The sequence below is a fragment of the Lethenteron reissneri genome, chromosome 65 (assembly GCF_015708825.2).
Source record: "Lethenteron reissneri isolate LAM-NWPU_2019-01 chromosome 65, ASM1570882v1, whole genome shotgun sequence".
NCBI classification, from domain to species: domain Eukaryota; kingdom Metazoa; phylum Chordata; class Hyperoartia; order Petromyzontiformes; family Petromyzontidae; genus Lethenteron; species Lethenteron reissneri.
In genome coordinates, this window is record NC_083843.1 from 8,066,091 (window position 1) to 8,092,946 (window position 26,856).

General features: G+C 46.2%; 1 protein-coding gene across 1 annotated transcript; it reads left to right on the top strand.

The window, feature by feature from the left end:
- Window positions 1-3,067: 3,067 nt before the first annotated feature.
- LOC133359406 (tripartite motif-containing protein 14-like) lies at window positions 3,068-16,206 on the top strand. The gene is made up of 6 exons (XM_061577820.1): window positions 3,068-3,803; window positions 4,421-4,516; window positions 9,048-9,281; window positions 11,403-11,425; window positions 11,879-11,982; window positions 14,733-16,206. The coding sequence occupies exons 1-6, from the start codon at window positions 3,234-3,236 to the stop codon at window positions 15,281-15,283; spliced, it is 1,578 nt and encodes a 525-aa protein (XP_061433804.1). The 5' UTR covers window positions 3,068-3,233; the 3' UTR covers window positions 15,284-16,206.
- Window positions 16,207-26,856: the final 10,650 nt, after the last annotated feature.

Here is a 26,856-nt window from a genome sequence, read left to right on the forward strand (position 1 = left end):
TGATTATGTAATCAGTAGAAATATATTATTTAATTATAAAAATACAATTATTGCATTAGCATCATAGTATTATAGCACGAGCATTTAATTATTATTATTTAATTATTATTTAGGTGTCAGTATGAAACAGTTATATAATTATAATAAAGTTATTAATACGTAAAAAATCGCTCGATCATTGTTTTATTATTATGATCCATTTCCAATTACATATTAATTATATTTATATAATACCATTATAATACAATTATACTACTTAAATGATCATTACTTGACCGTCACGGCAGTTGGTTCAGGGCACAGGGTCGGCAACCTGCGGCTCCAGAGCGGCGTGTGGCCCTTTGAGGGACCGCTGCTTCGTGAGACATTTTATTTATCAAGGACCACCACCAGCAGCACCGTCTCTCGTGTTCACACCACGTTCTTATTTATCAAGGACCACCACCAGCACCACCGTCTCTCGTACTCACATCACGTTGCATTGCGGCTCTTGAAAAAATGAGTTGTTTGGTTCCTATTTTACTTACGGGTTTGTAAAAAAACAAAACAAAAATATCTCTCCTTGTTATTTTGGTTTCCGAATCTCCTGGTTTAGGGGACTCGTTTTTTTACCTTGAATACGAACTTACAGCTGGGCAAAACGCACGGCCTCACCCTAGCGGGAATGTTTTGTTTACGTGACAAACCTTTCTCATTGATTGTGTCGGGTGGTGGCGGGTTTAACGACACCTTTATATTTACGCGAACTAACGCAAAAACACGTTTTATGGATAATATTGGTCGCCAAAGCCTACTTAGAATTTGAAATCTTTAATAAGAATTTACACGGTGTTGTTGATGGTAGAAAAACACAGCCTCACCCTATCTGGTGTACAGTCTGTAGGACAAGCCATCACCTTTTTCATGGTTACCGTGGGGTTATTGTAAAAATATATCAATTGCGACTCTTTAACCTTGACACTGTGTGTGTGAATGTAACGCCACGTCTACACAGGTGAGTGCGGGCTGCCGCGTGCAACATTCCAGGGCGCGTCTCGTGGTGTTTATAATTTAGCTGCAGGTGAAGTCAGTTCGTTTCCTTGTTCGTTGTCGCTGCTCTGTGATATTTTTACATCGCGCTGCCGTGGCTGGAAGATGTTAACTACCTCGCCTGGTATACAGGAGGTGGTGGGGTCGATCCCACAACTGACGCCTGTACGTGTACTTGGAGTTTGCATTCTCGCTGCCTGTGGTCGCGAGCATTTTTCTCCGGATCCTCCGATGATTCCCTTCACACTTATAAAAGTGCGTTTAGAGTGTTTGGCTGCTAGAAATGTCCACGTAATAAGCCACTTCTGTGAGCTATAAATTGTGGCCAGGTCGCTTCTGAAAAGAGCTATATACCTCAGTGGGCTTTACCTGGTAAAAGAAAAATAGTTTTTTTTATAGAATCGGCCAAATTCAGCGAGTCCAGGATGTAACATCTTAACATTAACAATAGGTGATGAATATATATTTTTTAGGTTATTAAGATTTAAATCCTCGATTTTTTACGCATAATAGGAAAATTGACGGTGAAAGTCACGTAGATAATGAGTTTAAATGAACCACGATGTTTGTTTAGCCAGGGGCTGTTCGCTGTGGTAATGCGTGAGGCCACTCACCTAGGGACCCAACCACTAAACCACAAGCCCTCCCAGCCACTCTTCCTCCAGCCCTCTCTCATCACCTGCTCGCCCACGCTTCACGCCATCCTCCTGCCCATCTGTCTCCCCTTTCACCAAACAACCCCCCTACTTACTCACTCAACCACCACCCACTCACTCGCACCTTCGATTAGCACGAATGGCTACGTAAGTTGCGAAATAAGTTCAACATACATACCTACCCACTCACCCACACACCCATTCACCTAACCACTCATCCACAAACTAAACCACACACCTTCGATTAGCACGGTTGACTACATACGGTGACAAAGAATTTCAGCATACATACAACCACCATCCACTCAGAATAAAACTGTGTCGTAAGAATAAAAAAAAATATTTTGACAGATGAACAGAGGATGCATGAAGCCAGTAATAATATTAGTTGATAAAGGTTTAATACGATTACAGACTGTGAAGCTTAAACAAACAGGCCTTGGGAGAAAAAAATGGATAAAGACACAGTTGGGAAAAAAACAAGTTCACCTTTACATCAGAATGTCGGTACAAGGTGCGGCTCCACGGCGGTCAAACCACTACTTTACAATGCTCAGAACTGGACTTTTGACAAATGAATCTCATAACCAAACTCTGTATGCGTTTGTGTTCATGCCTGGCATTGATTATGGTGCTTAAACCATCAACTCGTTTCACCGGAGAACCGCGTTTAATCACAGGCGACTGCTTGGAATCGAAAGCCCGCATCTCAGGATGTGTTATTTTTACGATTGTGATCATGTTCTTACAAAGTCCATTGTTGGCACTGGTTAAAGCCAACGGCGCGAGTCTACAGGTACATCTAGACAGGTATGTGTGATGCGGGGCTTGTTTTTACATTCCTAAAACATCTGAGCACATTCCATGGGGGTGCCTCGTGAGGTTTGTAACCCGTGTAACGTAATTAAAAATCCTTGTTTCTTGTCTGTGAGCCTTGATTAAAAATATTCGCCACTCATCATCTACACACTACTCACCATCCACACACACTACTAACCAGCTGCTATCCACAAGGGAGAACATCTCCCCCAGGAATAAACCCGTTTCACAGATTTCAGAAGGAGAGAATGAGACCTGTGGGACTAACCATTATTGATGTGTCCCTGGCTGCTGCTGCTGGGTTTTGTTTGTACAAAAATTATATCACTTGAGATCAGTCAAAGCTATGTATGTTTAAATTCTTCCACACCATACGGAGCCAACCGTGATAATCGGAAGTGCAGGGGAAGGACAACAAACTAAACACAAAAAGCAGGTTTAGCTATTACACAGTGCGTGACTTTAACGCCACATCTACACAGGTGAGCCCAGCCGCCGCGTGGAACATTCCAGGGCTTGTCTCGAGGTAATCATAACTTCACTGCAGGTGAAGTCAGTTCATTTCCTTGCTCGTCTCTACTGTGTGAGCTGCTCACACAGCGTCTCCTGAACAGTACACACCTCGTCAATGGTAATCAACATCTCACGATATTATAAATATGAAATATTTTTGTTGAAATATATTCTCTGAGCCACAGTGAGAAACTATTTTGGGTGCATCCTTGGGTCATGGCAAGCGCAGCTCCTGCTGAGAACATGGACCGTGAATTGACCTGCTCCATCTGCCTGGACACGTTTGACTGCCCCTCCACACTCAGCTGCGGCCACTCGTTCTGCCTCCAGTGCCTGGAGGACGCCTGGAAGAAGACAGACTCCTACTGCTGCCCGCAGTGCCGCAAGACCTTCCCTCGACGACCCCAGCTGACCAGGAACGTGACACTCGCCAACCTCATAGAGCAGCTGCGAGTGACTGAGACCATGGCTGCTGCTGCTGGTGGTGTTGTTTTCTGTGACCACTGCCCAGAAGGCAAGACGCTTGCAGTGAAGACCTGCCTCAAGTGTGATACATCCTTCTGCACAGAGCACCTAACGCCTCACCTGGAGAAGATGAAGTTTAATGATCACGTCCTGGTTTCACCAGATGTGAACCCTGAAGCACGCAAGTGCAAGAGGCACAAACAGGAGCTCATATTCTACTGCAAGCAAGACGTGAGCCTCGTGTGCACAGTCTGTACAATCGCTGGAGAACACAGAGGGCATGATGTTGACACGCTGGAGGACGAGCATCAGACACGGAAGGTGAGGCCCACATGCCGACAGTGAGAACCACTGAGGTGCAGAGAAAACACATGCATTGAGATTATTTGGCTGCCATACATTTCCACATGATAAGCCAATTTGTTGAGTTATAATTTGTGACCAGGTCGCTTCTGAAACATAAATTAATACCTCGGTGGGATTTGCCTGGTAGGATGGGGATCGCTTAGTTGTATGTGTATGTTATTGGGTGATTTGTTTACCTTTCTTGTACTTTGCACTACTATCTGGTTTTTGCATAGTTTGTTCTTGTAACGTTCTTACCCACCCCTACTGGACATCTGTGAAAAAGAGCTTTATAGCTCATCTGATTCTTCCAATATAAATACATAAACTGATTCTGATACCACTACATTAATTGATAAAAACTGTCACCTGGGATTAATAAAAATAATCTCAGACAACGAACATCACCGTGTGTTGAGTCTCTCTCCACGGTCTCTTGCGGTTTAGCCTTTTTCAGTCAGTTCAGGCGGACTTCCTCAACACTCTTCTGGTGGCAATTATAGAGCCATCACTGTGGAGGGCTCCGTGTGGAGTGGGGCTGAGAGGGGACGCCAAGGGAGTGGAGTTTCATCCGGTGACTTCGTCTCTTACAGAGTGGAGTTGGAGAGGAGATGCGAGCGGTGGAGAAGAAGAGGCTGGAGGCAAAGAAGTGCGTGGAATGGATGGAGGCCGCTCGCAAGGACGTGCAGGTAACGTGTGTGGACTCTGTGACCTCTACCCTGCGTGGAGTTTCCCTGTGAGTGTTTGTGGAGTTGACCTCACTGTGAGGCCCACTCCGTAGACTCCAGTGAACTGTTAGTCTTGAGTCAGTGTGTAATAACTGCAGGAAATTGGATTATTATGGAAATGTTTGCTTAAATTGTAAACAAATGCAACGTTTATAGAAAAAAAACGTTCGTACCTCGTGATAAAAAAATGATGATGAAATGATGATAAAAAAATGTACACATTCTTTCAGCCACACTAAGTGGGCGTGCATCTTTACGAAAGTATTGATTCTGCAGTCTTCTGGGAGTGCATCATTTTGTCAGCATTGATTCAGTAGAGGCAACAATAGACTGGTTTATGTATCATTAATTTGCGTTCAACTTGGATCCATATCATAGAGAGAGGGTCCTTATCTATAAAATCTGGCAGCTCACCTGCATTGATTCAAGCAAGCCTGACTCTGCATGTCAAAACCGCTCAAGAGTTTTCTTGTACTGAATGAATACAGGCAGACCTAACTTAGCACGATGCCGTAGAACACTCATTCATTATAGCGCTCATGGGCCTGGAGAACATTTTTTTCAAAAATAGAAAATCAAAACATATCTATCTATATATAAATGGCTAAGGATGACTGCAAAATCTCAGCTGGCTTCCAAAGACCGGTTTCTGGATCGTCTGCTTTGACTCCTAAGATGGTGTTTCAGCGCTGAAGACTATGGAGGGAATATCCACGATGTATTTTGTGAATAGTGACATTTAAGCAATATTCGTGTCGCCATCTTCAGTGTCAAATTTTAACGGTTTGAATAATTTCAGATTTTATTTTCATAAAAGGTTTCATTTTACAACTGTTACATACCACATCAAAATACCAGGAAGGCAATATCCATGATGTATATGTTTGAATAGTTAAACGTAATTATTAGCTTTAATATACATACAGTGAAGGAAAAAAGTATTTGATACCCTGCTGATTTTGTACGTTTGCCCACTGACAAAGAAATGATCAGTCTATAATTTTAATGGTAGGTTTATTTGAACAGTGAGAGACAGAATAACAAAAAAAATCCAGAAAAATGCATGACAAAAATGTTATAAATTGATTTGCATTTTAATGAGGGAAATAAGTATTTTACCCTTGTGCAAAACATGACTTAGTACTTGGTGGCAAAACCCTTGTTGGCAATCACAGAGGTCAGAGGTTTATTGTAGTTGGCCACCAGGTTTGCACACATCTCAGGAGGGATTTTGTCCCACTTCTCTTTGCAGATCTTCTCCAAGTCATTAAGGTTTCGAGCCTGACGTTTGGCAACTCGAACCTTCAGCTCCCTCCACAGATTTTCTATGGGATTAAGGTCTGGAGACTGGCTAGGCGACTCCAGGACCTTAATGTGCTTCTTCTTGAGCCACTCCTTTGTTGCCTTGGCCGTGTGTTTTGGGTCATTGTCATGCTGGAATACCCATCCACGACCCATTTTCAATGCCCTGGTTAAGGGAAGGACGATCTCACCCAAGATTTGACGGTACATGGCCCCGTCCATCGTCCCTTTGATGCGGTGAAGTTGTCCTGTCCCCTTAGCAGAAAAACACCCCCAAAGCATAATGTTTCCACCTCCATGTTTGACGGTGGGGATGGTGTTCTTGGGGTCATAGGCAGCATTCCTCCTCCTCAAACACGGCGAGTTGAGTTGATGACAAAAAGCTCCATTTTAGCGCTTATTCGATAAGCACTCACTTCTTCAGAAAGCATACTGAGCGTTTAGCGAGGTCTGCCAGTACTGATACAATAATTCAGTCCCAAAAGGCCATGGGGCAAATAGATTGTGTACAAAATACTTTTAATGATGAATATATGCAGAAGGTGAATCATGTGCTTATCTTTACTGAAAGAACCAAGAACATGTGCTTATCTGTTTTGGTAAATAATTTACAGATCCTCACCAATACACTTCTGGACGAAGGTTCCGCAACATCGTGTTGATCATTGAGGCTAGTTGGCCATACTTAGTTGCGTGGGTCAGTGCAGGTTGGTGAAAATAGAGTCAAGCACTGGTTCATATCTCAGCCCTCTAATCGTGTTGGAGGCTGGGGAGGGAGCCCGGCCTAGGCTGAGAGGCAAGGACACTCCAGTGACGTGGGGTAGTATTATGGGGGCCGTTGGCCCCCGGGGTCTCCCCCGCCTGCATCTCCGGGCTCGTTTGCGTTACCGCACCGCCCTGCCCTTCACCAAGAAAAGAGAACTCTCTCCGGGGTCCCCGCCGGCATCCCCGGGCTCATTTGTGTTACCGCACTGCCCTGCGCAGCACTCATGCTGTGAGCGTACGCACACACAGCACCGACAATCCAAACGCGAAGCCTCCCCTCGCGCAGCCCCGCGCAGCACTCACATGCTGTGAGCGCACGTACACACAGCACCGACAATCCAAACGCGATACCTCCCCTCGCACAGCCCCGCGCAGCACTCACACGCTGTGAGTGCACGTACACACAGCACCGACAGTCCAAACGCGATACCTCCCCTCGTACAGCCCCGCGCAGCACTCACACGCTATGAGTGCACGTACACACAGCACCGACAGTCCAAACGCGAAACCTCCCCTCGCACAGCCCCGCGCAGCACTCACACGCTGTGAGCGTACGTACTCATAGCACCGACAATCCAAACACGATACCTCCTCTCGCGCAGCCCCGCGCAGCACTCACACGCTGTGAGTGCACATACACACAGCACGGACAGTCCAAACGCAATACCTCCCCTCGCACAGTCCCGCACAGCACTCACACGCTGTGAGCGTACGTACTCATAGCACCGACAATCCAAACACGATACCTCCTCTCGCGCAGCCCTGCGCAGCACTCGCACGCTGTGAGCGTACGTACACACAGCACCGCGCGCGTTCACACTCTCGTTGAAACCACACGAAGCTACGATTAGTTATGAATGATTTATTGCTGGCTGACTGCGATTCGCTGTTAAGTCAGTAATGATCGACAAGGCAGGCCTACACTGTCGCCCAAGGGTCTGTACCCGATTGATCTAATTCGATAGGCTCTAAGCGGATTTGGTTTTTATATCTCTAACCCCAATACTCCTTTATCTCTTACTCCCAGTAAGATACGCATGGCGTTCCATTGGGCTCGTCCTCGCCGCTCACCTCGATGCGTCGCACGGACGTTCGAGTGGCCAAGCTGGAAGCCGTCCCGAGCGCTGACTTTTTAGAGTAAGAGAGCGCTTTACCTCTCTGCTCCCCCCTTTTATCCTTAGCCTACATCAAAGAACGCCGACACGAGAGCCCTCTCGGCCAATCAGGTCGCCGCATCCGTTCAGCCGCATTCCCGGTTTCCCTAACAATGGGTCCCCCACTGATTGCTGTGCTGGCGGTGGTCCAAGGGCGCCTTTGTTATGCCAATCAGCCGCGGTTTCCGCGACAAAGGCTCGTCGCGGGCTTGCTGCGCCGGTGGCGGTCCCCGAGCATGCCCGCTGCGCCAATCAGCCACCTCCCCCCCCGTCTTCCCTTTTGCTCATGGCGGTGGACCCCTGCCTGCCTTGCCGATACGTGTGTGGGGGAGTGCGTTTCAACCGTGGTGGTGGGACAGCCCTCGCCGTGACCAAACAATCTCAACCCGGGTCACAGCGCCGCGGTGCGAACCAGCATCGGGAGAGGTCGCCCAATTCCCTGGCCGCAGGAAACCATGAAGATTATCCCTAGGAGGGCTTTTCTGGTAAAAACCTGCGGGCCAGGAGACCTCCCCTCGGAGCTCTAGGTGGGGAAATGGGTGAGGGTGTGTTCATTTGGGGGGCGGTGAGGAGGAAGCGGGGTCGGCCCGGTCGCTTGGTGGTGGCTAGGTCGTGGATGGGGCACCCGCCGAGCGGCTTCGCGGTGGTGGCATCACAGTATCAGCAGCATGCAAAGATGTGTCGCAAAACCGAGTTTTAATATATGGTCATTTTGGAGAGAACAGGGAGGTACTTATTGAGGTTGCAACTGGGAATTTGTGGAGTTAGAAGGACCTTACATACTTGGCAGATTTGTTTTAAAGGAATATTAGGATGAAGACAGCCAAGTGGTGGTCTCTAAACATATCCAGGGGGGATAAATTGGAGGTGATACAGAGGTTGCAATAATGTGTTTATATGGAGGCATCAAGGTCAAAGTGGGCAGCCAGGTGGTATAATGGAACAAAAGAGGCGAGGCAGTCAATGATTTCACAGGAGTCAAAGATGGGGAGGATGGCAGCTTGGACTATATCAAGATGGAGCCGAGGTGAGACAATGTGTTTATTTATTTAAAGGATTTTGTTTATTCAATCTTACTGGCGATATGATCAATGTGAAGGGCAAGATAGCACCTAGATACCTAAAGTTATGGACATATTCAATGGGATGTGAGTCCAAAGACATAACGTGGAAGCAGGGGAAAATAGGCTTGGAGTAACCGGAAAACAATGTGACTTTGGTCTTAACAGCATGGAATATGATTTTATAGAATCCATCACACACCCTTGCAGGATTGCATGGTCCAGACCAAGGATCGCATCTCAGGTGAGTTCACCCGTTTGAGGGCGACGCTGGATGAGGATGAGAAGGCAGCTTTGGATCGCGTGGACGTGAAGGGGCGTGAGCTGCTGTCCCGGATCGAGGAGAACATCACTCATTACGAGCGAGAGATCAGCGAGCTCCAAGCAGCAGCCACGCGCCTGCACGCTCTGCAGGAGGAGAGGGACTCGCTCACGTTCCTGCAGGTAGAGCGCTCGCGGAGCCAGGATAGTACTCGACTTATGAACACAACTCGTTCCCAGGCCTGTTCGTAAGTCGAACAGTTCATAAGTCGGAACGCAACAATCTACTCTATTTAAATGCCCATAAAGTCTGTGTCATGAAATATGTTACAGTTCAACAAAACATTGATGCATTGTTAAACTCATACATAAGAATAAATACTGTACATTTTCACATAACATGGTAACACATTTGTATAGTAAATTAAACATAAGATGAAGTAATATAAATAGAAAAAAAATCGGTTTTATTTCGCTTACCTTAAGTCCTGATCCTGTCTGGTTTGTTGAAAGAGACGCAATGAGTCACCACAATTGAACACACACACACACACACGGGGCACGCATGCACACACGCACGCACGCAAGACAAAGATGCCCCATATAACCTTAACAGACTGTTGGAGAGCACCGTCTATGAAGGCCAGCACCGCACACGAGGGGGTGAGTGGGCATCACCCCACCTGGCCACCACTGACCCCTGTTGCAACTGCATTGGCGATGTTTACACACCAAACCAGGTAATCATTTGAGGCTGAGTCGACCTAGGGGAGGCCCAGGATCCATTCAGATAATCGTCACTGCTGTTGGTCGTGAGCGGGAATCGAACTTGGGTCGCTGGGTTGGTAACGCAGAGCGCTTACCATTGCACTACCACTCCCCACACACTAACTTGTACACGCACGCACATACACGCACGGGCACACACATGCACAAACACTCACTGCCAGCATGAGGCTGACTCATTATATCTTGCGGAGGATCGGTAAGATGAAAAAAATTGTTCCGTGATTACGTTCGCGTTTTACGTCGACGTAAAAAAATATATAATTCATGAAAGCTGGTTCGTAAGTCGGGTGTTCGTAAGTCGAGAACTGCCTGTACATTTAGAAAGGCGCCATTGCCAATACAATCTATGGCCCATGCGTTCTGAAATTAAAGGTGGAAACAAGCCCACTAACGTGGATTTGTATATTTTAGTAAAAATATAAATTACCGCTGAATTTCCAAAGAATCAATAAACGATTAACACACAAATCCATAGAGTTAATAATCGGTTGGTATTGTATGCAGACGTTGGCACGACAACATCTAACCACATGGTCTTGTAATATACAGATTTAAGCTACTTACTGCTCGATTTTGATTATTAATGTAACCAAATGCTCACCAATCAATGCTAAAATAGAAGGGATTTTATCAACAAGAAAGCCACGGGCATTTGTTTTTTGATCAGTCTCGGAAAGTTTAAACAAATCCGGAGATTGTCTGCTTCAATTAGTGTTCTCCATTAGTAGAGAGTTTATTTGGGTTATATCGCATACATATAAAAGTCGTTAAACCCGCCACCACCCGACACAGCCAATTCGATTTGTCACGTGAAAATAGCATGCCAATGAGTTACTAGTTCAGCACACTGGTGTGTTGGAGAGTAAGCCAATAATATTTACAATAGGAGTACAACATTTTGCCGGTAATTACAACCAGTCTCATCAGGTGGCCGTCAGAATTGTGGAAAAATTCTCCTGTTTTGGTCTTAGAGGAATAAATGTGAAGTCATCACGGTGAGCCAATCAGGTGCGAATCTCAGATTGGGTTAATATATGAATATAAATTACAATGTATCTCTATTACTAGTTTGGCTATTCACATTTAACCAAGTACGTTATGTATATACATTATTCATGTACATTACCGACTTTTAGGCCCAAAAATCGTATTAAAGATGGGCCTCTCTGCAGTTTTTGGGCCCAAAAATTGTCCCAAAATTTGTAAACTTTTGACAAAGGTAACGCAAAGGAGGTCCCATGATGTAATTATTTCTAATGTTGGATTGCAACCATTGCCACTCGATGTCGAGTGCCTCGTACGCCTATTGCCCGTGGCAGCGGTTTGAAAGGCCATACCTTGCTGATGAGAACCATCGAGTCCGTACGAGTCCACAGCTTTGTCTTGATTACTACCAACAACACTGGGATACGCTAATGGCTGAGCGCAGCCCAGCTCATAGTCTCTATCAATCACCGTGTGGTTAATGTGGCTGGAGTTGAACTGACTCGCCCCCCCTGTGTCTGACTCCTGCAGGTTCACCTGAAGGAGACAAACCGGTATGGACTCATGAACTCACACAGATTCACACACTGGGTGACTGTGTGTGGGACATGATGCTTGTGTAATGATGCTGTCTGTGAAGATAATGCTGTGTGAGGATGCTGTGTGATGATGCTGTGAGTGATGATGCTGCGTGTGATAATGTTTTGTGTTATGATGATGTATGGAGTGTATGTGATGATGCTGGTCGGGCGTGATGATGCTGTGTGCGATGATTCTATGTGTGATGATGATACTGTGTGATGATGCTTTGTAGGACACTGGCTGTGTGTGATGATGATGCTGCGTTTGATTATGCTTTGTAAGACACTGACTGTGTGTGGTGATGCTCCATGTGATGATGATATGTGCGATGATGCTCTGTGATGATGCTGTGTGATGATTGCTGTGCGTCATTATGCTGTGTAAGACACGGGTTGTGTGAGTCACTGCTGGTTGTGGTTTCATAGGAGAGACACTCAGAAGGAAGCTCCACACTCATCTCCCAGCAAAGAAGACATTGCCACGATAAGCGCACAGCAGGGAGCTCTGATCAAACTGCTGCCGTTCATGTGTGAGTAACACTGACTCTTGCCACGTGTGCATGTATGTTATTGCATATGTAATCGTGGCTGTGTGTATGTCGCGATGAAATGGAGTGTGTGGAAAGGGGTCGTCTAGCAGTTAGCTTGCTGCACTATAAATCCAGCCACTGGAGTTCGATTTCTGCTCACGGCCAACAACTGTGATGATTATCTGAACAGGTCCTGAACCCCCCTAGGTAGACTCAGCCGTAAATACATGGTCGGCTATATGCAGTGCGAAAGAGATTAAACATACAAACAAATTAGTATCTGGTGCAGTGTGTAGACATAGACACGAGAGATACAAAAGCGGTCGGGCGTGGTACTGGCCACCCACCCCCTCGTGTGCCATGCTGGTCTCCATAGGTGCTCACTAACAGCATTTGCCCCAACAGCCTGTTAAAGATAACCTCGCGTCCAATAAACCCTCAGAGCCAGGGTAAACATTCACCTCTAAACGTCATTTATTGATTTTAACGAGGTAAAGCTGGTGAGAAAACACAGAGACAGCATCTGTTATAACCCGAAAACACCAACACAATGAATGAATACCACAGCATCATAACATTGTCTTAAATGACATATTTCTAAACAATAGATCCTGGAGGGGGCAGGCACCTACATTACCACTGAATAGCTATACAAGAGCATAAGCTGCTTTGTAACATAAGGCACACCGTGTTAGCATCACACTGCACCCCAGATGTACAGTACTACAAATAAAACTGCACTATGAATGAGACATTTTGTCATCCTTGCTCTCCAGATCGCAATATAGTTACTTGGGTACAAGTTTGACTCTACTTATTAAATTACAAGTAACATTCACAATAAGAAAAGTTGCTGGCTTCGTTGTTAACTAGGCCTCGTATTTATCATAACAATTTAACAGCATTATAAAGGCATTTACATCATTATAACGGTCATTATAACATTATAACAGCATTGCCAAAATTATAAGAACATAAATGAACTTACAGACAATGTTTCTTAAGGTCCCACAATGGACAATTGCGGCTGGCTTCACTGGGACGCGATGTGTGCCACCATCTTGAATTACGTGTGTAATGGCCGACGCCCGCGTGGTTGAGTGGGAATCTTAAATCGCAACTTCCTGGTCACGTGACCAAAATAATCATCAATAACAGGAAATTCCTGTGTACATACGCCCCCCCCCCCCATCTGCCGTGAGGCAAAACTCCTGCCGTGAGGCAGAACAATCACTACACTATCACACACACGCACGAGTGTACATCACTACACTAACACACGCACACACGAGTGTACATCACTACACTATCTCACACACACGAGAGTACATCACTGCACTATTACACACACGAGTGTACATCAATACACTATCACACACACACACGAGTGTACATCACTATACTATCACACCCACCTCGTGTGCCGTGCTGCCTTCACAGGTGCTCACCAACACCACTTGCCCCTACAGCCTGTGAAAGGTGACACACAGGAGATGTTTGTGTTTGTTGTACACACACAGAGACGCTACGGCGGTGTTGATATCCACGTTGCTGCTGCTGCAATCCACTTCCTCCCGCGGGCACTACCACACAGTAGGACTGAATCATTAATCGATTTCAAATCGAAATCGCAATTTGAAACAATGCGATTAGCAAGTCGCAAAGGCTGCGATTTTCTTTTGCGATTTGAAAAGTCCTATTACTTTATTATTGGAATTGTTTTCTTTATTATGATAACTGTATTTACTTAACTTATCAATTGCTCTATGTTTGATCATTCTATTTCAATTTTTTTTTTTATAAATACATTTTGGAAGCAATTTATACATTTTAAGTTGCATTAGAATAGAAAGAGCAGTTCTTATTTTGATGGTATCACGTGGTAATGCTCCATCACATGTTTTAAATCTATTACGCAGTGACTATTGAACTGAACCGTGAATTAAAAAAGTGTAATCGCAAATCAAATCGCAATCTGTCAGAAAAATCGCACTTAGAGATTCTCCCCAAATTGTGCAGCCCCAGCGCACAGAGCACCCCACCTCCTGGCACCTCGCAAAGCCCCGCAGGGGCTGGGCCTGGGCAGGGCTCGCACGGGCGGCCACCACCACCCTGCCTAGCAGGTGCTACAGGCTGCGGGGCCACGTGGCAGGGCAGCCACCACCCTGCCTAGCAGGTGCTACAGGCTGCGGGGCCACGTGGCAGGGCAGCCACCACCCTGCCTAGCAGGTGCTAGAGGCTGCGGGGCCAAGTGGCGGGGCAGCCACCACCCTGCCTAGCAGGTGCTACAGGCTGCGGGGCTACGTGTACCGTACTTCTGTGCTCTCGCCAGCCGCGCCCCCTGCCTTCGCCAACGCGTGGTGACCGGCGTGGTGAAGTATGGTCAAATATCCCTCACGACCCACATGGTGTAGGGAGGCCCTCATCCAGCAGTGGATTCTTACTTTGTACGGTTCCACCTGAAGACGGAAGCTTGTGTTGCCTCCGAAACGTCGTGACTTTTGTTCTATTTTTACTTTACTTTTATAAATTTTAATTTTTTACCTACGTGACTTTACCGAAAAAACCTAAGAATATGATTCACAAAATGCCCGTTACATGTCATTACACCAATAGCTAAGCATTACAACGTTGTATAATAATGCTCATTATGAATTGCTCTCTTGTAATGTACGTGCGTGTTAATGCACGACTGCTGTTGTTATAGTTGTGCTGATGTTACACGGTTACTGTGATTATCGTTACTGCAGATGGACGCTCACCGACTCTGGACCCAAACTCGGCCCACAACAACCTCCAGATTTCCTCGGACCTCAGGACGGTGACGCGGACTGCTGTCTCCCAGGGTCGCCCCGATCACCCACACCGCTTTGATGTCTGTGCACAAGCCCTGTGCTCCGAGAGCTTCTCGTCTGGTCAGCACTACTGGGAGGTGGACGTGGGGAGTGCGGCGGGGGGCTATAAGGTTGGAGTCGCGTACGGGACGATCGCACGGAAAGGGCGTGGTAAAGAGTGCAGCCTGGGACAGAACCACTCATCCTGGGTTTTATATAAAGATGACAACAGCTGCTTCGTGCGTCATGGTGGTGTAGCGATCTCAGTGCCGGTGAGAGATCCTCCCCGGAGAGTCGGGTGTCACCTGCACTGGGAGGCGGGGCTGCTGTCGTTTTACCGCGCCGACTCCATGGAGCTGCTCCACTCCGTCCACCACTCGTTTCGTCAACCGCTCTACCCCGCACTGAGTGTGTGGGGTGTTGATGGTGGCTCAGTGAGGATTCTGCATCTGAGTCGTGCTTGCTGAGAGCACGGAGTGTGAGCAGCGCAGAGAAACGGGCACAACGCTCAGACTCACGCACACAAATACACAGATCCCCCGTGTAGCCTTAACAGGCTGTTGGGGCAAGTGCTGTTAGCGAGCACCTATGGGGCCGTCCATGAATGACGTCACGCACCTAGGGGGGGGGGGGGGTTAGAGAAATGTGACGTCACGTCAAAATGCGCAACTTAAATCAATATAGATGTAAAGTAGGAACTTGGCGGGACGACGACTTAACGGGTAGCACACTTTTATTAACACCAAACTTATTTACAAGTATGGCCAACTGTAGCCTAAGCTGCGCGGTTCCCCCGGCTACACACCCACGGGTTCTTCCGCCCCGTAGCTTCTCGGGAACCCACCCCGGCTGGGGTATGAGTCTCGACTCCTGGGTCCCACAGCCTCGCCCCACATGGACGTCAGACCCCGGGTCCCACAGTCTCGCCTCTGAGCCGCACAGGGCCCCGGCCCTTACAAGGACAGCGGGACTAGGGGTCTCAGGGCCCTATGTCTCCAACTCCGTCTTCGATCTTCACTGGTTAACAACTCCCCGAGTGCTCCCGCGCGTCCTCCTTTATAGTCCTCCGCTCCCAGGGAGACGGAGCCCATGCGGACGTCGCTGAGAGCACCCACCCCAGTTGACCAATCACCACGTGCTGTAGCCACGATCCTTTTTCCCATCTTGTGTCAGCGCACACAAGCACGCACCACGCGCTGCCACGTGATCCATCACTGTCAGCGCGCGTCACCACTATACCACGCGATGTAGCCACACCCGGCGCGCTCACACACGCGCCCCCCTTGTCAGCGCGTACCGCCACTACATAGACAACACGTTCTACTTAATTAAATAGACTTTTTAATGAATGTTTTCTCCTACAGCATCAGAGTGCAGCGCCACATTAAATACGCACTACAATTAAAATACCTTAAAGCGATTTGAAGCATGTCTTTTTTTTTGGGGGGGGGGGGGGGCAGAGCTTTGTGACGTCATATTTGAGGGGGGTCTGACTTTTTGTGACGCCGTGTGACGAAGGGGGCGGGGTCAAAAATCGCGTGACGTCATTTATGGACGGCCCCTATGAAGGCCGGCACAGCACACTAGGTGGTGGGTGGCCAACACCACGCCCGGCCGCCTTTGTCTCCCCAGTGGTGATGTTTACACACCGTACCAGGAACTATTTTTTCAGGCTGAGTCGACCTAGGGGAGGCCCATGACCGGTTCACCAACACCAGTGACGATTATCAGAATTGGTCCAGGCTCTCCCCTAGGTCGACTGAGCCTCAAATTAGTACCTGCTGCGATGTGCAAACATCGCCACTGGGGAGACAAAGGCGGGTCGAGCGTGGTGCTGGTCACCGACCCCCTTATGTGCCACAGTGCCGGACTTCATAGGTGCTACTAGCAAACAGCACTTTCCCCTACAGTCTGCTAAGGCTACATTGGGGATAATTTTCTTTGGGTTAGTGGGTTGGTCTGGATGCTTTTGTCTGTGTGTGTCTTTGTTACTGTCTGTGTCTTTGTTACTGTGTCTGTGTGTGTCTGTGTGTGTATTTTTGTTTTGGTGCTGACCACCCACCCCCTCGTGTGCGAGAGTACCAGCCTTCACAGGCTCTGCTACTTGCTACTAACAGCCCTTTCCCCAACAGTCTGTTAAGGCTACACAGACACGCAGAGATAAACACACACACTCACACACATACAAACACACAGATAGACACACGTACATACATACATACACACAAACAGATAGACACACGTACATACACACAAATACATACATACACACAGACACACTCTCACACACAGATACATACAAACACAGATACACACAGATACAAACACAGATACACACAGATATACAAAGACAAAGATCCCCCGTATAGCCTTAACAGACTGTATGGTCAAGTGCTGTTAGCTAGCACCAATAAAGGCCGGCACTTCACACGAGGATGTGGGTGGCCACCACCACGCCTGGCCGCCTTTGTCTCCCAAGTGGCGATGTTTACACATTGCACCAGGTACTTATTTGAGGCTGAGACGACCTAGGGGAGACCCATGACCGGTTTACCAACACAATTGATAAATATTATCTGAATCGGTCTTGGGTCTCCCCTAGGTCGAATCAGCTTCAAATGAGTACCTGGTGCGATGATACAAAGGCGGGTCTCTGCCAGGCTGGCCTTCATAGGTGCTATTCACTAGCAGCACTTGCCCCAATAGTCTGTTAACGCTACACGCGGGATCTTTGTCTTTAGTGTATAGAGAGTCATGTGTGCAGTATTGGGTGGAGCGGTGGTGCAGTGGTTAACACACTGGCGGGGGAGAGCGGGGGGAGCCACGGTTCTCTCTGACGCCATCGTCCCTCGCACCGCATCGCACGCCGCGTGGCGCTCAATGCCGAGAGGGCGGAACTCCACCACGGGCGTGCTGGAAACATGCGTCACGTGACGCTACGGGGTGACGCGCGCTGTCCCCTCGCGGTCACTCACTCGTTGTGCGATAAACCGGGGTGGGAATTGGATGACATCAATAGGGTGGAACTACTCGTGGTGTAAATTTCGATTCAATGCTTTCGTAACTGCAGGGATTCATCTTCTTGGTTCTTTCGGAAAAGTCACGTAGAAGGGAAATAATAAAATAATAAAAATAAAACATAATAAAATAATTCTCACGACGTTTCGGCCACAACGCAAGCAGCCGTCCTCAGGTGGAGAGCAGGTCTGTCGGGAAGACAGCGTCTGAATGAAACACCACCAGGCTTGGAGCATATATTTAAGCTGGGTTGGAGGGGGAAGAGCACCTTGACAAAATAATGTGCATATCAAGAGGAATTTAGCATATTTATGGGAAATGCAGATATGGGATTAGTCACTACTTGTGAAATGCGTAGGAGGTGGGCGGGGGGTTTCAAAGTCATATTATGTCCGTGCATTATTCAGGATTAGCAGCATCAAATGGAGGGAGTAGGGTTAGCAGTAATAAAGGGCATAGACAGAGAATCCACACCTAGTAGTAGGAGGAGGTTTTTCACCACCATTATTATTCATAATAAAGGTTTGCTTTGATTAATATTTTAATTGATTTGACTTTGAAGTTGGTTAAATAATTAAGCGCCTAATATATTTCGAGAGTGAATACCTTCCATTACAACACGACTAACATGCATTAATAACACACAGATACTGTGTGTTATTACAGGGAGAGTGACACCACATACTCCAAATATTCAGCAGCTGTCAGGGTTGGAATCCAACCCACGACCTCATGCATACCAGGCGAAGGAGTTAACGTCTCCTAGCCACCACGGCGCCCCTGTGTGAACGCTAATCGCATTGTGCTCTGGGCTGTGTGTGAGATTACTATTTTCTTCATTGCTGGCATGGGTTTGACTTGTTTTGCTACTTTTTTCATTTTTGTGACCCAGGTAACTCTTGTCAATGGGACTTATCCTAATCTCCTGAGTGCTCACCTCGTTGAACTCAAATTAAACTCGAATCGATCATCATCAGCAGCATCATCAGAAATATCATCAGCAGCAGAATTCGTAACAACAGCAGGAGCAACGGCATTAGCAGTGGTAGCTCCATCGTTAGCATCATGATCAGTATCAGAAGTAGGACCAAAATCAATGATAATACAATCATTATCAGCAGCAACAGAATAATCAATAGCATAAGCCGCAGCATCATCGATAGCATCATCAATATTATCAGGAGTAGGACCAGCAGCATTAATAATAATATAATCATTAGTAGTAGTAACATAATCATCAGTAGCAGCAGAAGCAGCAGCGTCATCATTCTTGCAACCGACACTCATCCTGGTATCTTGAGTTCTCACCTGGTTAAACAAATCGACTTCAACGTGTAGGCTTTCGCGATCAATATTATCAATGATAAAGGTTTATTGGGTTAGATCGCGTAAATATACGTAGACTTGATTGTGTTCTGGGTTAACTGTGAATGGGAATCATTTTGTCTTGCGGGTCAAGGGTCAATGTGTTCTGGGTGAATAAAAAAATGAAATCTGAAAAAAAAAATCAAGATTGTCATCCAGGCTGTGAATGTGAATCTCTCATAGCTGAGGCTGACTGATTTGTGTAAACATGTATTTTTTGGATGGTTACTGTTGTTTTGTTTGTATAGATGTTATATTATCGGAGATTAAACCCGGGCACGGTTTTTAAATCTACAGCTTACGCCTTCACAGGTAAGTGCTGTCTGTAGCCTTGGGCCACATTCCATAGCGTGGCATTTATAGCTGCACTCTCAGTCAGTTTGCTTATTCCTCATCATCATGAGCTATGATGATGAATGGATCCTGACTGATGGATGATGATGAAGAGCACGATGATGATGATCATGACTACGCTTGGTAATAATGACCACCACCCATTCACCTGCACCCAACACTCTCCTACCTGACACCTGCCACTCCCTAACCTACTACCCCCCCCCAGCCATCTAAAGGGCCTCTCCCTCCCACTTGCCCACATACACCTGCCCATCCTGCCACACTCTCACCTGCCCACCGCATATTCAACAACCCATTCCCGGCTGATCTCCCTCCCACCTGATCACCTGCAAACCCGCTCACTCACCCACCCGCACAAAGACAAAGATCCCCCGTATAGCCTGAACAGACTGTTGGGCAAGTGCTATTAGCGAGCATCTTTGAAGGCCGGCACAGCACACGAATGGGTGGGTGGCCAGCACCAATCCCTGCCGCCTTTGTCTCCCGAGTGGTGATATGTATACTCCACACCAGGTACTCATTTGAGGCTGAATCGACCTATGGGAGGCCCATGACCGGTTCAGACAATGGTTATTGGTGTTGGTGGCCATGAGTGGGAATTGAACTTGGATCGGCACGTTCATAGCACAGCGCACTAACCACTACAACACCAATCTCCACCTACACACACACACCTGCTCAACCACCCACATGATCCCTCACTCATTTACGGGTGAAATTAGATCATTTGTCAAAAAATTAACAATATGAAGTTGACTTTTTAAAGACAATTTTTAACTATTATGATAAAATAAATCCAGAACAAATAAATGGCAATGCTAGAGACGACATACTTAAAAAAAACCTTTAATAACAATGTTTTACAAGGTACGGTTTGGTGCAAAAACACAAAGAGCCTCACCATAGCCGACGACATCAGTCCAAGGGACAAACCATTACCGTTTGCCTGGACACTCTGGGTTTTGTATAAATCGCAACTCGTAAACCCCAACACCGCGGTGTGAATGCAACGCTCCTGTCTACGCAGGTGAGAGTCGATTCGTGTCTTGGTTCATCGCTTCCGTGTGCGCTCCTGGGACAGCGTCTCTCAGCCACAGCGAGCTGCTTTTGATCAGAAGCCACTGAGAGTCGTGGCGAGCGCAGCTCCCACTGAGAGCGTAGCGAGTGGACCCGGCTCCCGTCTGGAAGTGGTCAAAGCCTACCGTGTAACGTGTCTCACGTTGCGTCTCGACAGACAGCTGCGTGCGATACGAAGCTCGTGTCTGTCACCTTGACCACCTGAGCACATTTCCACGGAGTGTCTCGTGAGGTTTGTAACCTCGTGCTAAGTAATGTTGGCTTCCTTGTTCATCTCCGATGTTGTCAGTCCCCAGGATGTTGATGGTTAAAATATTTTACCTGGAAAGTCGCTCGATTAAACTTCTCATTTGCAAATGTGTCCAAGGTGTTAAGTGACACATGCGTAAAAACTTCAATAAAAGATTTACTATGGACTATATTTTGTTATATTTTACCAGGTAAGGCACACTGAGCAATGTAGCTCTTTTTCAGAAACGATCTGGCCGTCACAGATGATAGCTCAACGACGTGGCTTATCACGTGGAAATGTATAGCAGTAGCTTAATACTCAAAACGCGTGATGTTGATTATAAATGTGGAGGGATAAAAAACGACCATGGGGAGAAAGAGAGACACGCAAACTCCTAATATCCAGTAGGCGTCGGGGTCGGGATCGAATCCACGACCTCCTGCAGACCAGGCAAGGGAGTTAATATCTAATCACTCCAAATAAAAAGGTTAAAATCTACATCTTACACGGTTACGTTTATATACAACGTGAAACACATTGCTACAGAGTCAAGAATAGAGGCAAGGCATCGCACCCACGAGCATCAGAGGGCAGTCAAACGCAGTGCGCACTGACGGTTCATGTGGGACGTTCTCTCGCTGTCACAAAATAACTCAACGCGTTCGTCAAATATCACTGCGCAGCCCTTAAAGGTAACTAATATTAAACAACGTTTCAGGCATCGGCCCTACATCATAGGACATCAATGAGAGATAAAGCAGAGGGCGATTCTGAATGAGTGCGTGCGTGTTCGGGTTTATACTCTGATGATCGTTGCTTGAGTGAATGTAAGGGTTTAGAATTGGTTCCCACGCCCGCGTTTCTCTCTGTGTGCACGTGGCAGAGTTTAGCGGATCAACAGCGATTTAATAAATAAATAACAACGCCAGTTTCTGTAGCGCCGTAGCATTGCGAGCCGTTCTCAAATCACCAAAATGTTTTGGCGACGCTGCGTTTGGCAGTGGCGCACAAATAACAACAAAACAATCTCAGCACATTCGGAAAGTCGCTCTACCTCTTCTCCGGGCTCGCGACGTACTGTGAAGAGGGGCCCTTGCTCGAAACGTCACCTGTTGTATAAAGTACTACCTTCTAAGGCCACACAGTGTCATGAATAAACGTGAATTTTCTTCATTGTTAAAATACGTGTGTATTTGCACGTGTATATATTTGTGTGCATTTCAGTTTCTCTGTGTGTCTATGACAGTGTAACTCACACCACCAAGCAGCTATGCGAGTGTGTGTTTTATATTTATTACCCAGACCCAAGCGATGAGGTTGTCTATAACATGACACATCACACTATCTACTGTGTACAGCTCAGATACAGTGCATGTGTGATGTGTAATGTTGTTACATACCCTCACCATGTACTTTAGCTGAGTTATAGATAGTGCATAGTGTGCTGTATAGTGTGATATGTGATGCTGTTACATACCCTCACCATGTACTATAGCTGAGTTATAGACAGTGCCTAGTGTGTTGTATAGTGTGATATGTGATGCTGTTACATACCCTCACCATGTACTATAGCTGAGTTATAGACAGTGCCTAGTGTGCTGTATAGTGTGATGTGTAATTTTGTTACATACCCTCACCATGTACTATAGCTGAGTTATAGACAGTGCAAAGTGTGCTGTATAGTGTGATGTGTAATGCTGTTACATACCCAAACCTCTCATCCCATACGGGTTTACCCGTATTGTCGTACAGGGAAATTGAGTTTAAACATTTTGTTTGTCTATTTGTTTGTGTTTTTCCCTTGTGATGGGACTTTGTAGGATGAACGAGGAGGTTTATAAGGGACACGGGGTGACCGATCACATCTGGATTGGTCCGTAATAAAGTAGGGCACTGATAAGGGGTTGACAGCTCTGCATAACCACACCATGTGCTAGATCTGAGCTGTAAACAGTCAACGGCGAGGTTATTGTGAGACAATGATGAAAAGTAAACTCCTTGCTTCTTTCGGTAAAGTCACGTAGATATATATATTTTTTTACCGAAACAACCAAAGAGTATGGATTCCTGCAGTCACGAAAGCTTCAAATCAAGAGTGATGTCGTCAAAATAAAAAGTCACATCGGTGATAAATCGCGCGTAGTTAATTGAAAGAGACATTGATGAGGCGTCAACCATTAATGTTGTACAACAACAACAGCAGCAGTAGCTGCTGTGCGTCAACGAGCTGCACCACCCGCACGCCGTTCGCCACAACGCGCTACAGACGCAGTCCATGGCGACACGGAGCCAAGGCGAATTCGTTGCTGCACTCCGACAACAAAGAAAGCGGTGAATAAAGCAAAGCACTTTCTGGCAATCACCCGAATGTCATCAAGACGCAGGGAACTACTAACTTTTATATTTATATACTTTAGATGTCCATAATGCAGGTTGTTTGGGTTAGATGGTTAACCCGAATAAAACTGTGTAATGGATATTGGTCGCGAAGGCTTTACGTGTTAAACTACTGTGGATGTGTTATGGTGATGTGTTAACTTTCCTTGTACTTGCGCTACTATCATGTTTGTGTACTGTTTGTTGTTGTAACGTTCTTACCCAGTGCTCCCACTGTACATCTGTTCAAAAGAGCTTTACAGGTACTCGGATTCCTCCTGCAGTATAAATATTCCGATTCTGATGTACGTCAGTCCAAAGATGCCAAATTCACATCTGTGATAATAACAAATCGCGTTACCCGTATCTGCTTTGATCCACATTGCTCACCGTAGCTGTTGGGCTGTTCGGAATGTACCACTCACTCAGCAAGGGTGCGGGGGAGGGGGGTCCAACAATATCGCATTAACCTTTACTTTAAAACATAAAAAACTGAATTACAGAATTATAAAATCACTGCCAATTTATTAAAAAATGATTAACAAATTACAACCTGAATCGACGGATTATTGTAAAGTTTTATTCCTAACATTGTTAAATAATGGAATAGAATCACCCCTGTGGTTGGTAATGGTTTCTCTCTCCGTGGGTCATCGCAATACAAATTATTTTATTCAATGGTAATTCAACTTTAAAGTATGTTTTAAACATGTTCTTGTATTTAAACTTTTAAATATAGACACACTTTTTTTTCGTGTAAAACATCACCGATTGTAAATGTTGTTTTGGCCAATCAACAGGCGGGAACAAGTGAGCGTTAGCGTGACACACACACGCACGAACTACGCACTTGTATTATAATAGATGGATGAGTTATCAATGCGTCTGTGTTTGTGTCTAAATAAGAGAGTGTAACTCACACCGCTGAGTAGCTAAGCGAGTGCGTGTTCACACATTCGCGTATTATCACTGCGGGGCAGCTATAGCACGAAGTGGATATTGCACGGAAACGTGACAATCACAGTTGACCGGCGATATAAAATATAAACTTTAATTAAATACAAAAATATCATGATCGTCTACAACTTTATAGGCACGAAAAGCCGTGTCGACACTTAACGTGGATGCAGAAATAAAAACGGAGGGGAGGGGGGGGTGACAATGAGTGTACCACTGTGGCTAGGAGATGTTAACTACCTCGCCTCGTATGCAGGAGGTCGTGGGTTCTACCCCGATCCTGACGCCTTCTGCTGCTGCTGTATATTTGGAGTTGTGAGTGTCTCTCCTCCCGTGGTCGCGTGGATTTTTCTTTGCTTCCTCCGGTTTTTTCCTCCACATTTAAAACACGCGTTCAGAGTGCTTGGCTGCTGGACGTTTCCACGTGACGTGCCATTTCGTTGAGCTGCCAGTTGTGACCAGGTCGCTTCTGAAAAAGAGATACATAGCTCGAATTGGGCCTTACCTGGTAAAATATATAGTTTTTCTTTTTTACGGAACATATATATGTTGTCATTGTAGATAATGTAGTATAGTGTCGTGTATCGTAGTTTAGTGTAGTGTGTAGTGTATAGTCGTGTATCGTGTGTGGTCTGTCGTGTGTATCGTGTGTAGTGTATATTAATTCTAGATTTGAAGCTTTCGTGACTGCAAGGATTCATACTCTTAGTTCTTTCGATAAAGTCACGTAGGTAAAAAATGAAATTAAAATTAATAAAAATAAAACAATAAAATCACGACGTTTCGGAGGCAACACAAGTCTCCGTCATCAGGTGATGACGGAGACTTGTGTTGCCTCCGAAACGTCGTGATTTTATTATTTTATTTTAATAAATTTTAATTAAATGTTTTACCTACATGACTTTACCGAAAAAACTAAGAGTATAGTGTATATTAGTGCTGTATAGTTGCATTTGTGTTGAACTTATTTCGCACCATACGTAGCCATCGTGCTTATCGAAGGTTCTGAACACGGTTATTGTAAATGTGTTTTGTTAGTTGTACCTGCGCATCACCGCCAACGATGCATCGCCAAATAATGTTCTCATCTCGACCAGGAGGCAGAAATTACCAACCCACCGGAGCTGCATTGTCGATGTTCGACGCGCGGTGGTCAAACCACGACTTTACAATGCTCAGAGCTGGACTTTGGTCAAATGAATCGCAGAACCACTGCTTCGTGAGACGTTTGTACTTATCAAGGACCACCACCACCAGCACCGTCTCTCGTACTCACACCACGTTGCATTGCGGCTCTTGAAATAATTAGTTGTTTGGTTTTTACTTTACTTACTGAATTGTAAAAAAAACTCATTAAAAATGTCTCTCCTTGTTATTTTGGTTTCTGAACCCCCTGGTTTAGGGGAATAGTTTTTTAAACCTTGAATACGAACTGATAGCTATGTGGTTTGCTGGGCACAACGCACAGCCTCACCCGAGCCAGAAAGTTTTGTTTACGTGACAAACCTTACTCATTGGTTGTGTCGGATGGTGGCGGGTTTAACGACACTTTTAAATTTTTGGGGTCTTTCGGTAATGCCACGTAGATAGAAAAAATAATCAAAATAATAATAATAATAATAATATCACGACGTTTCGATCGCAACACAAGCAACCGTCTTCAGGTGATCGAAACGTCGTGATATTGTTATTATTTTGATGATTTTTTCTATCTATGTGTCTTTAACGAAATACCCAAAGAATATGATTTCCTGCAGTCACAAAATCTTTAAGTCAAGACAATTTTATATTTACGCGATCAAACCCAAAAAAAGTTTTATGCACAATATTGGTCGCGAAATCCTAGTTATAATTTTTAATCCTTATTAAGAATTTACACAGTGCGGTTTACAGTGGAAAAACACAGCCTCATCCTATCTGGTGAAACCAGTCTGTAGGACAAAGCATCACAGTTTTCATGGTTACTGTGTGTTTTTTGCAAAAATATATCAATTGCGACTCTTTAACCTTGACACTGTGTGTGTGTAATTGTAGGGGTGATACGCGCTGGCAGTAGGGATCGTGGGGCAGCGCGTGGTGATTGGCTGTGTAGTGGTGACGCGCGCTGACAGTGATGGATCGTGTGGCAGCGCGTGGTGATTGGTTGTGTGCGCTGACACAAGCTGGGAAAAGGGATCGTGTGGCAGCGCGTGGGGATTGGTCAACTAGGGTGGTGCTCACATCGACGTCCGCATAGGCTCCGTCTCCCCGGGAGCGGAGGACTATAAAAGGCGATGCGTGCGGGCGCTCGGGGAGTTGGTGACCAGTGAAGACGGAAGACGGAGGAGGAAGAGATAGGGCCCTGAGACCCCTAGTCCCGCTGTCCTTGTAAGGGCCGGGACCCTGTGTGGCTCAGAGGCGGGACCTTGGGACCCGGGGCCGGACGTCCGTGTGAGGGCCGGGCCACGGGACCCAGTGATCGTGACCCATACCCAAGCTGGGGTGGGTCTGTAGGTTCCCCTGGAAGCTACGGGGCTGGAGAGCCCGTGTGTGTGTAGCCGGGTTGAACGTGTAGCGTGAGCTGTAGTTGTCCACACGTGTTATTGTGGCTAAGGAAAGAGTTAATAAAGTGTGCTACCCGTCAAGTGGTCTCCCGCCGTAATTTACAATATTACAACT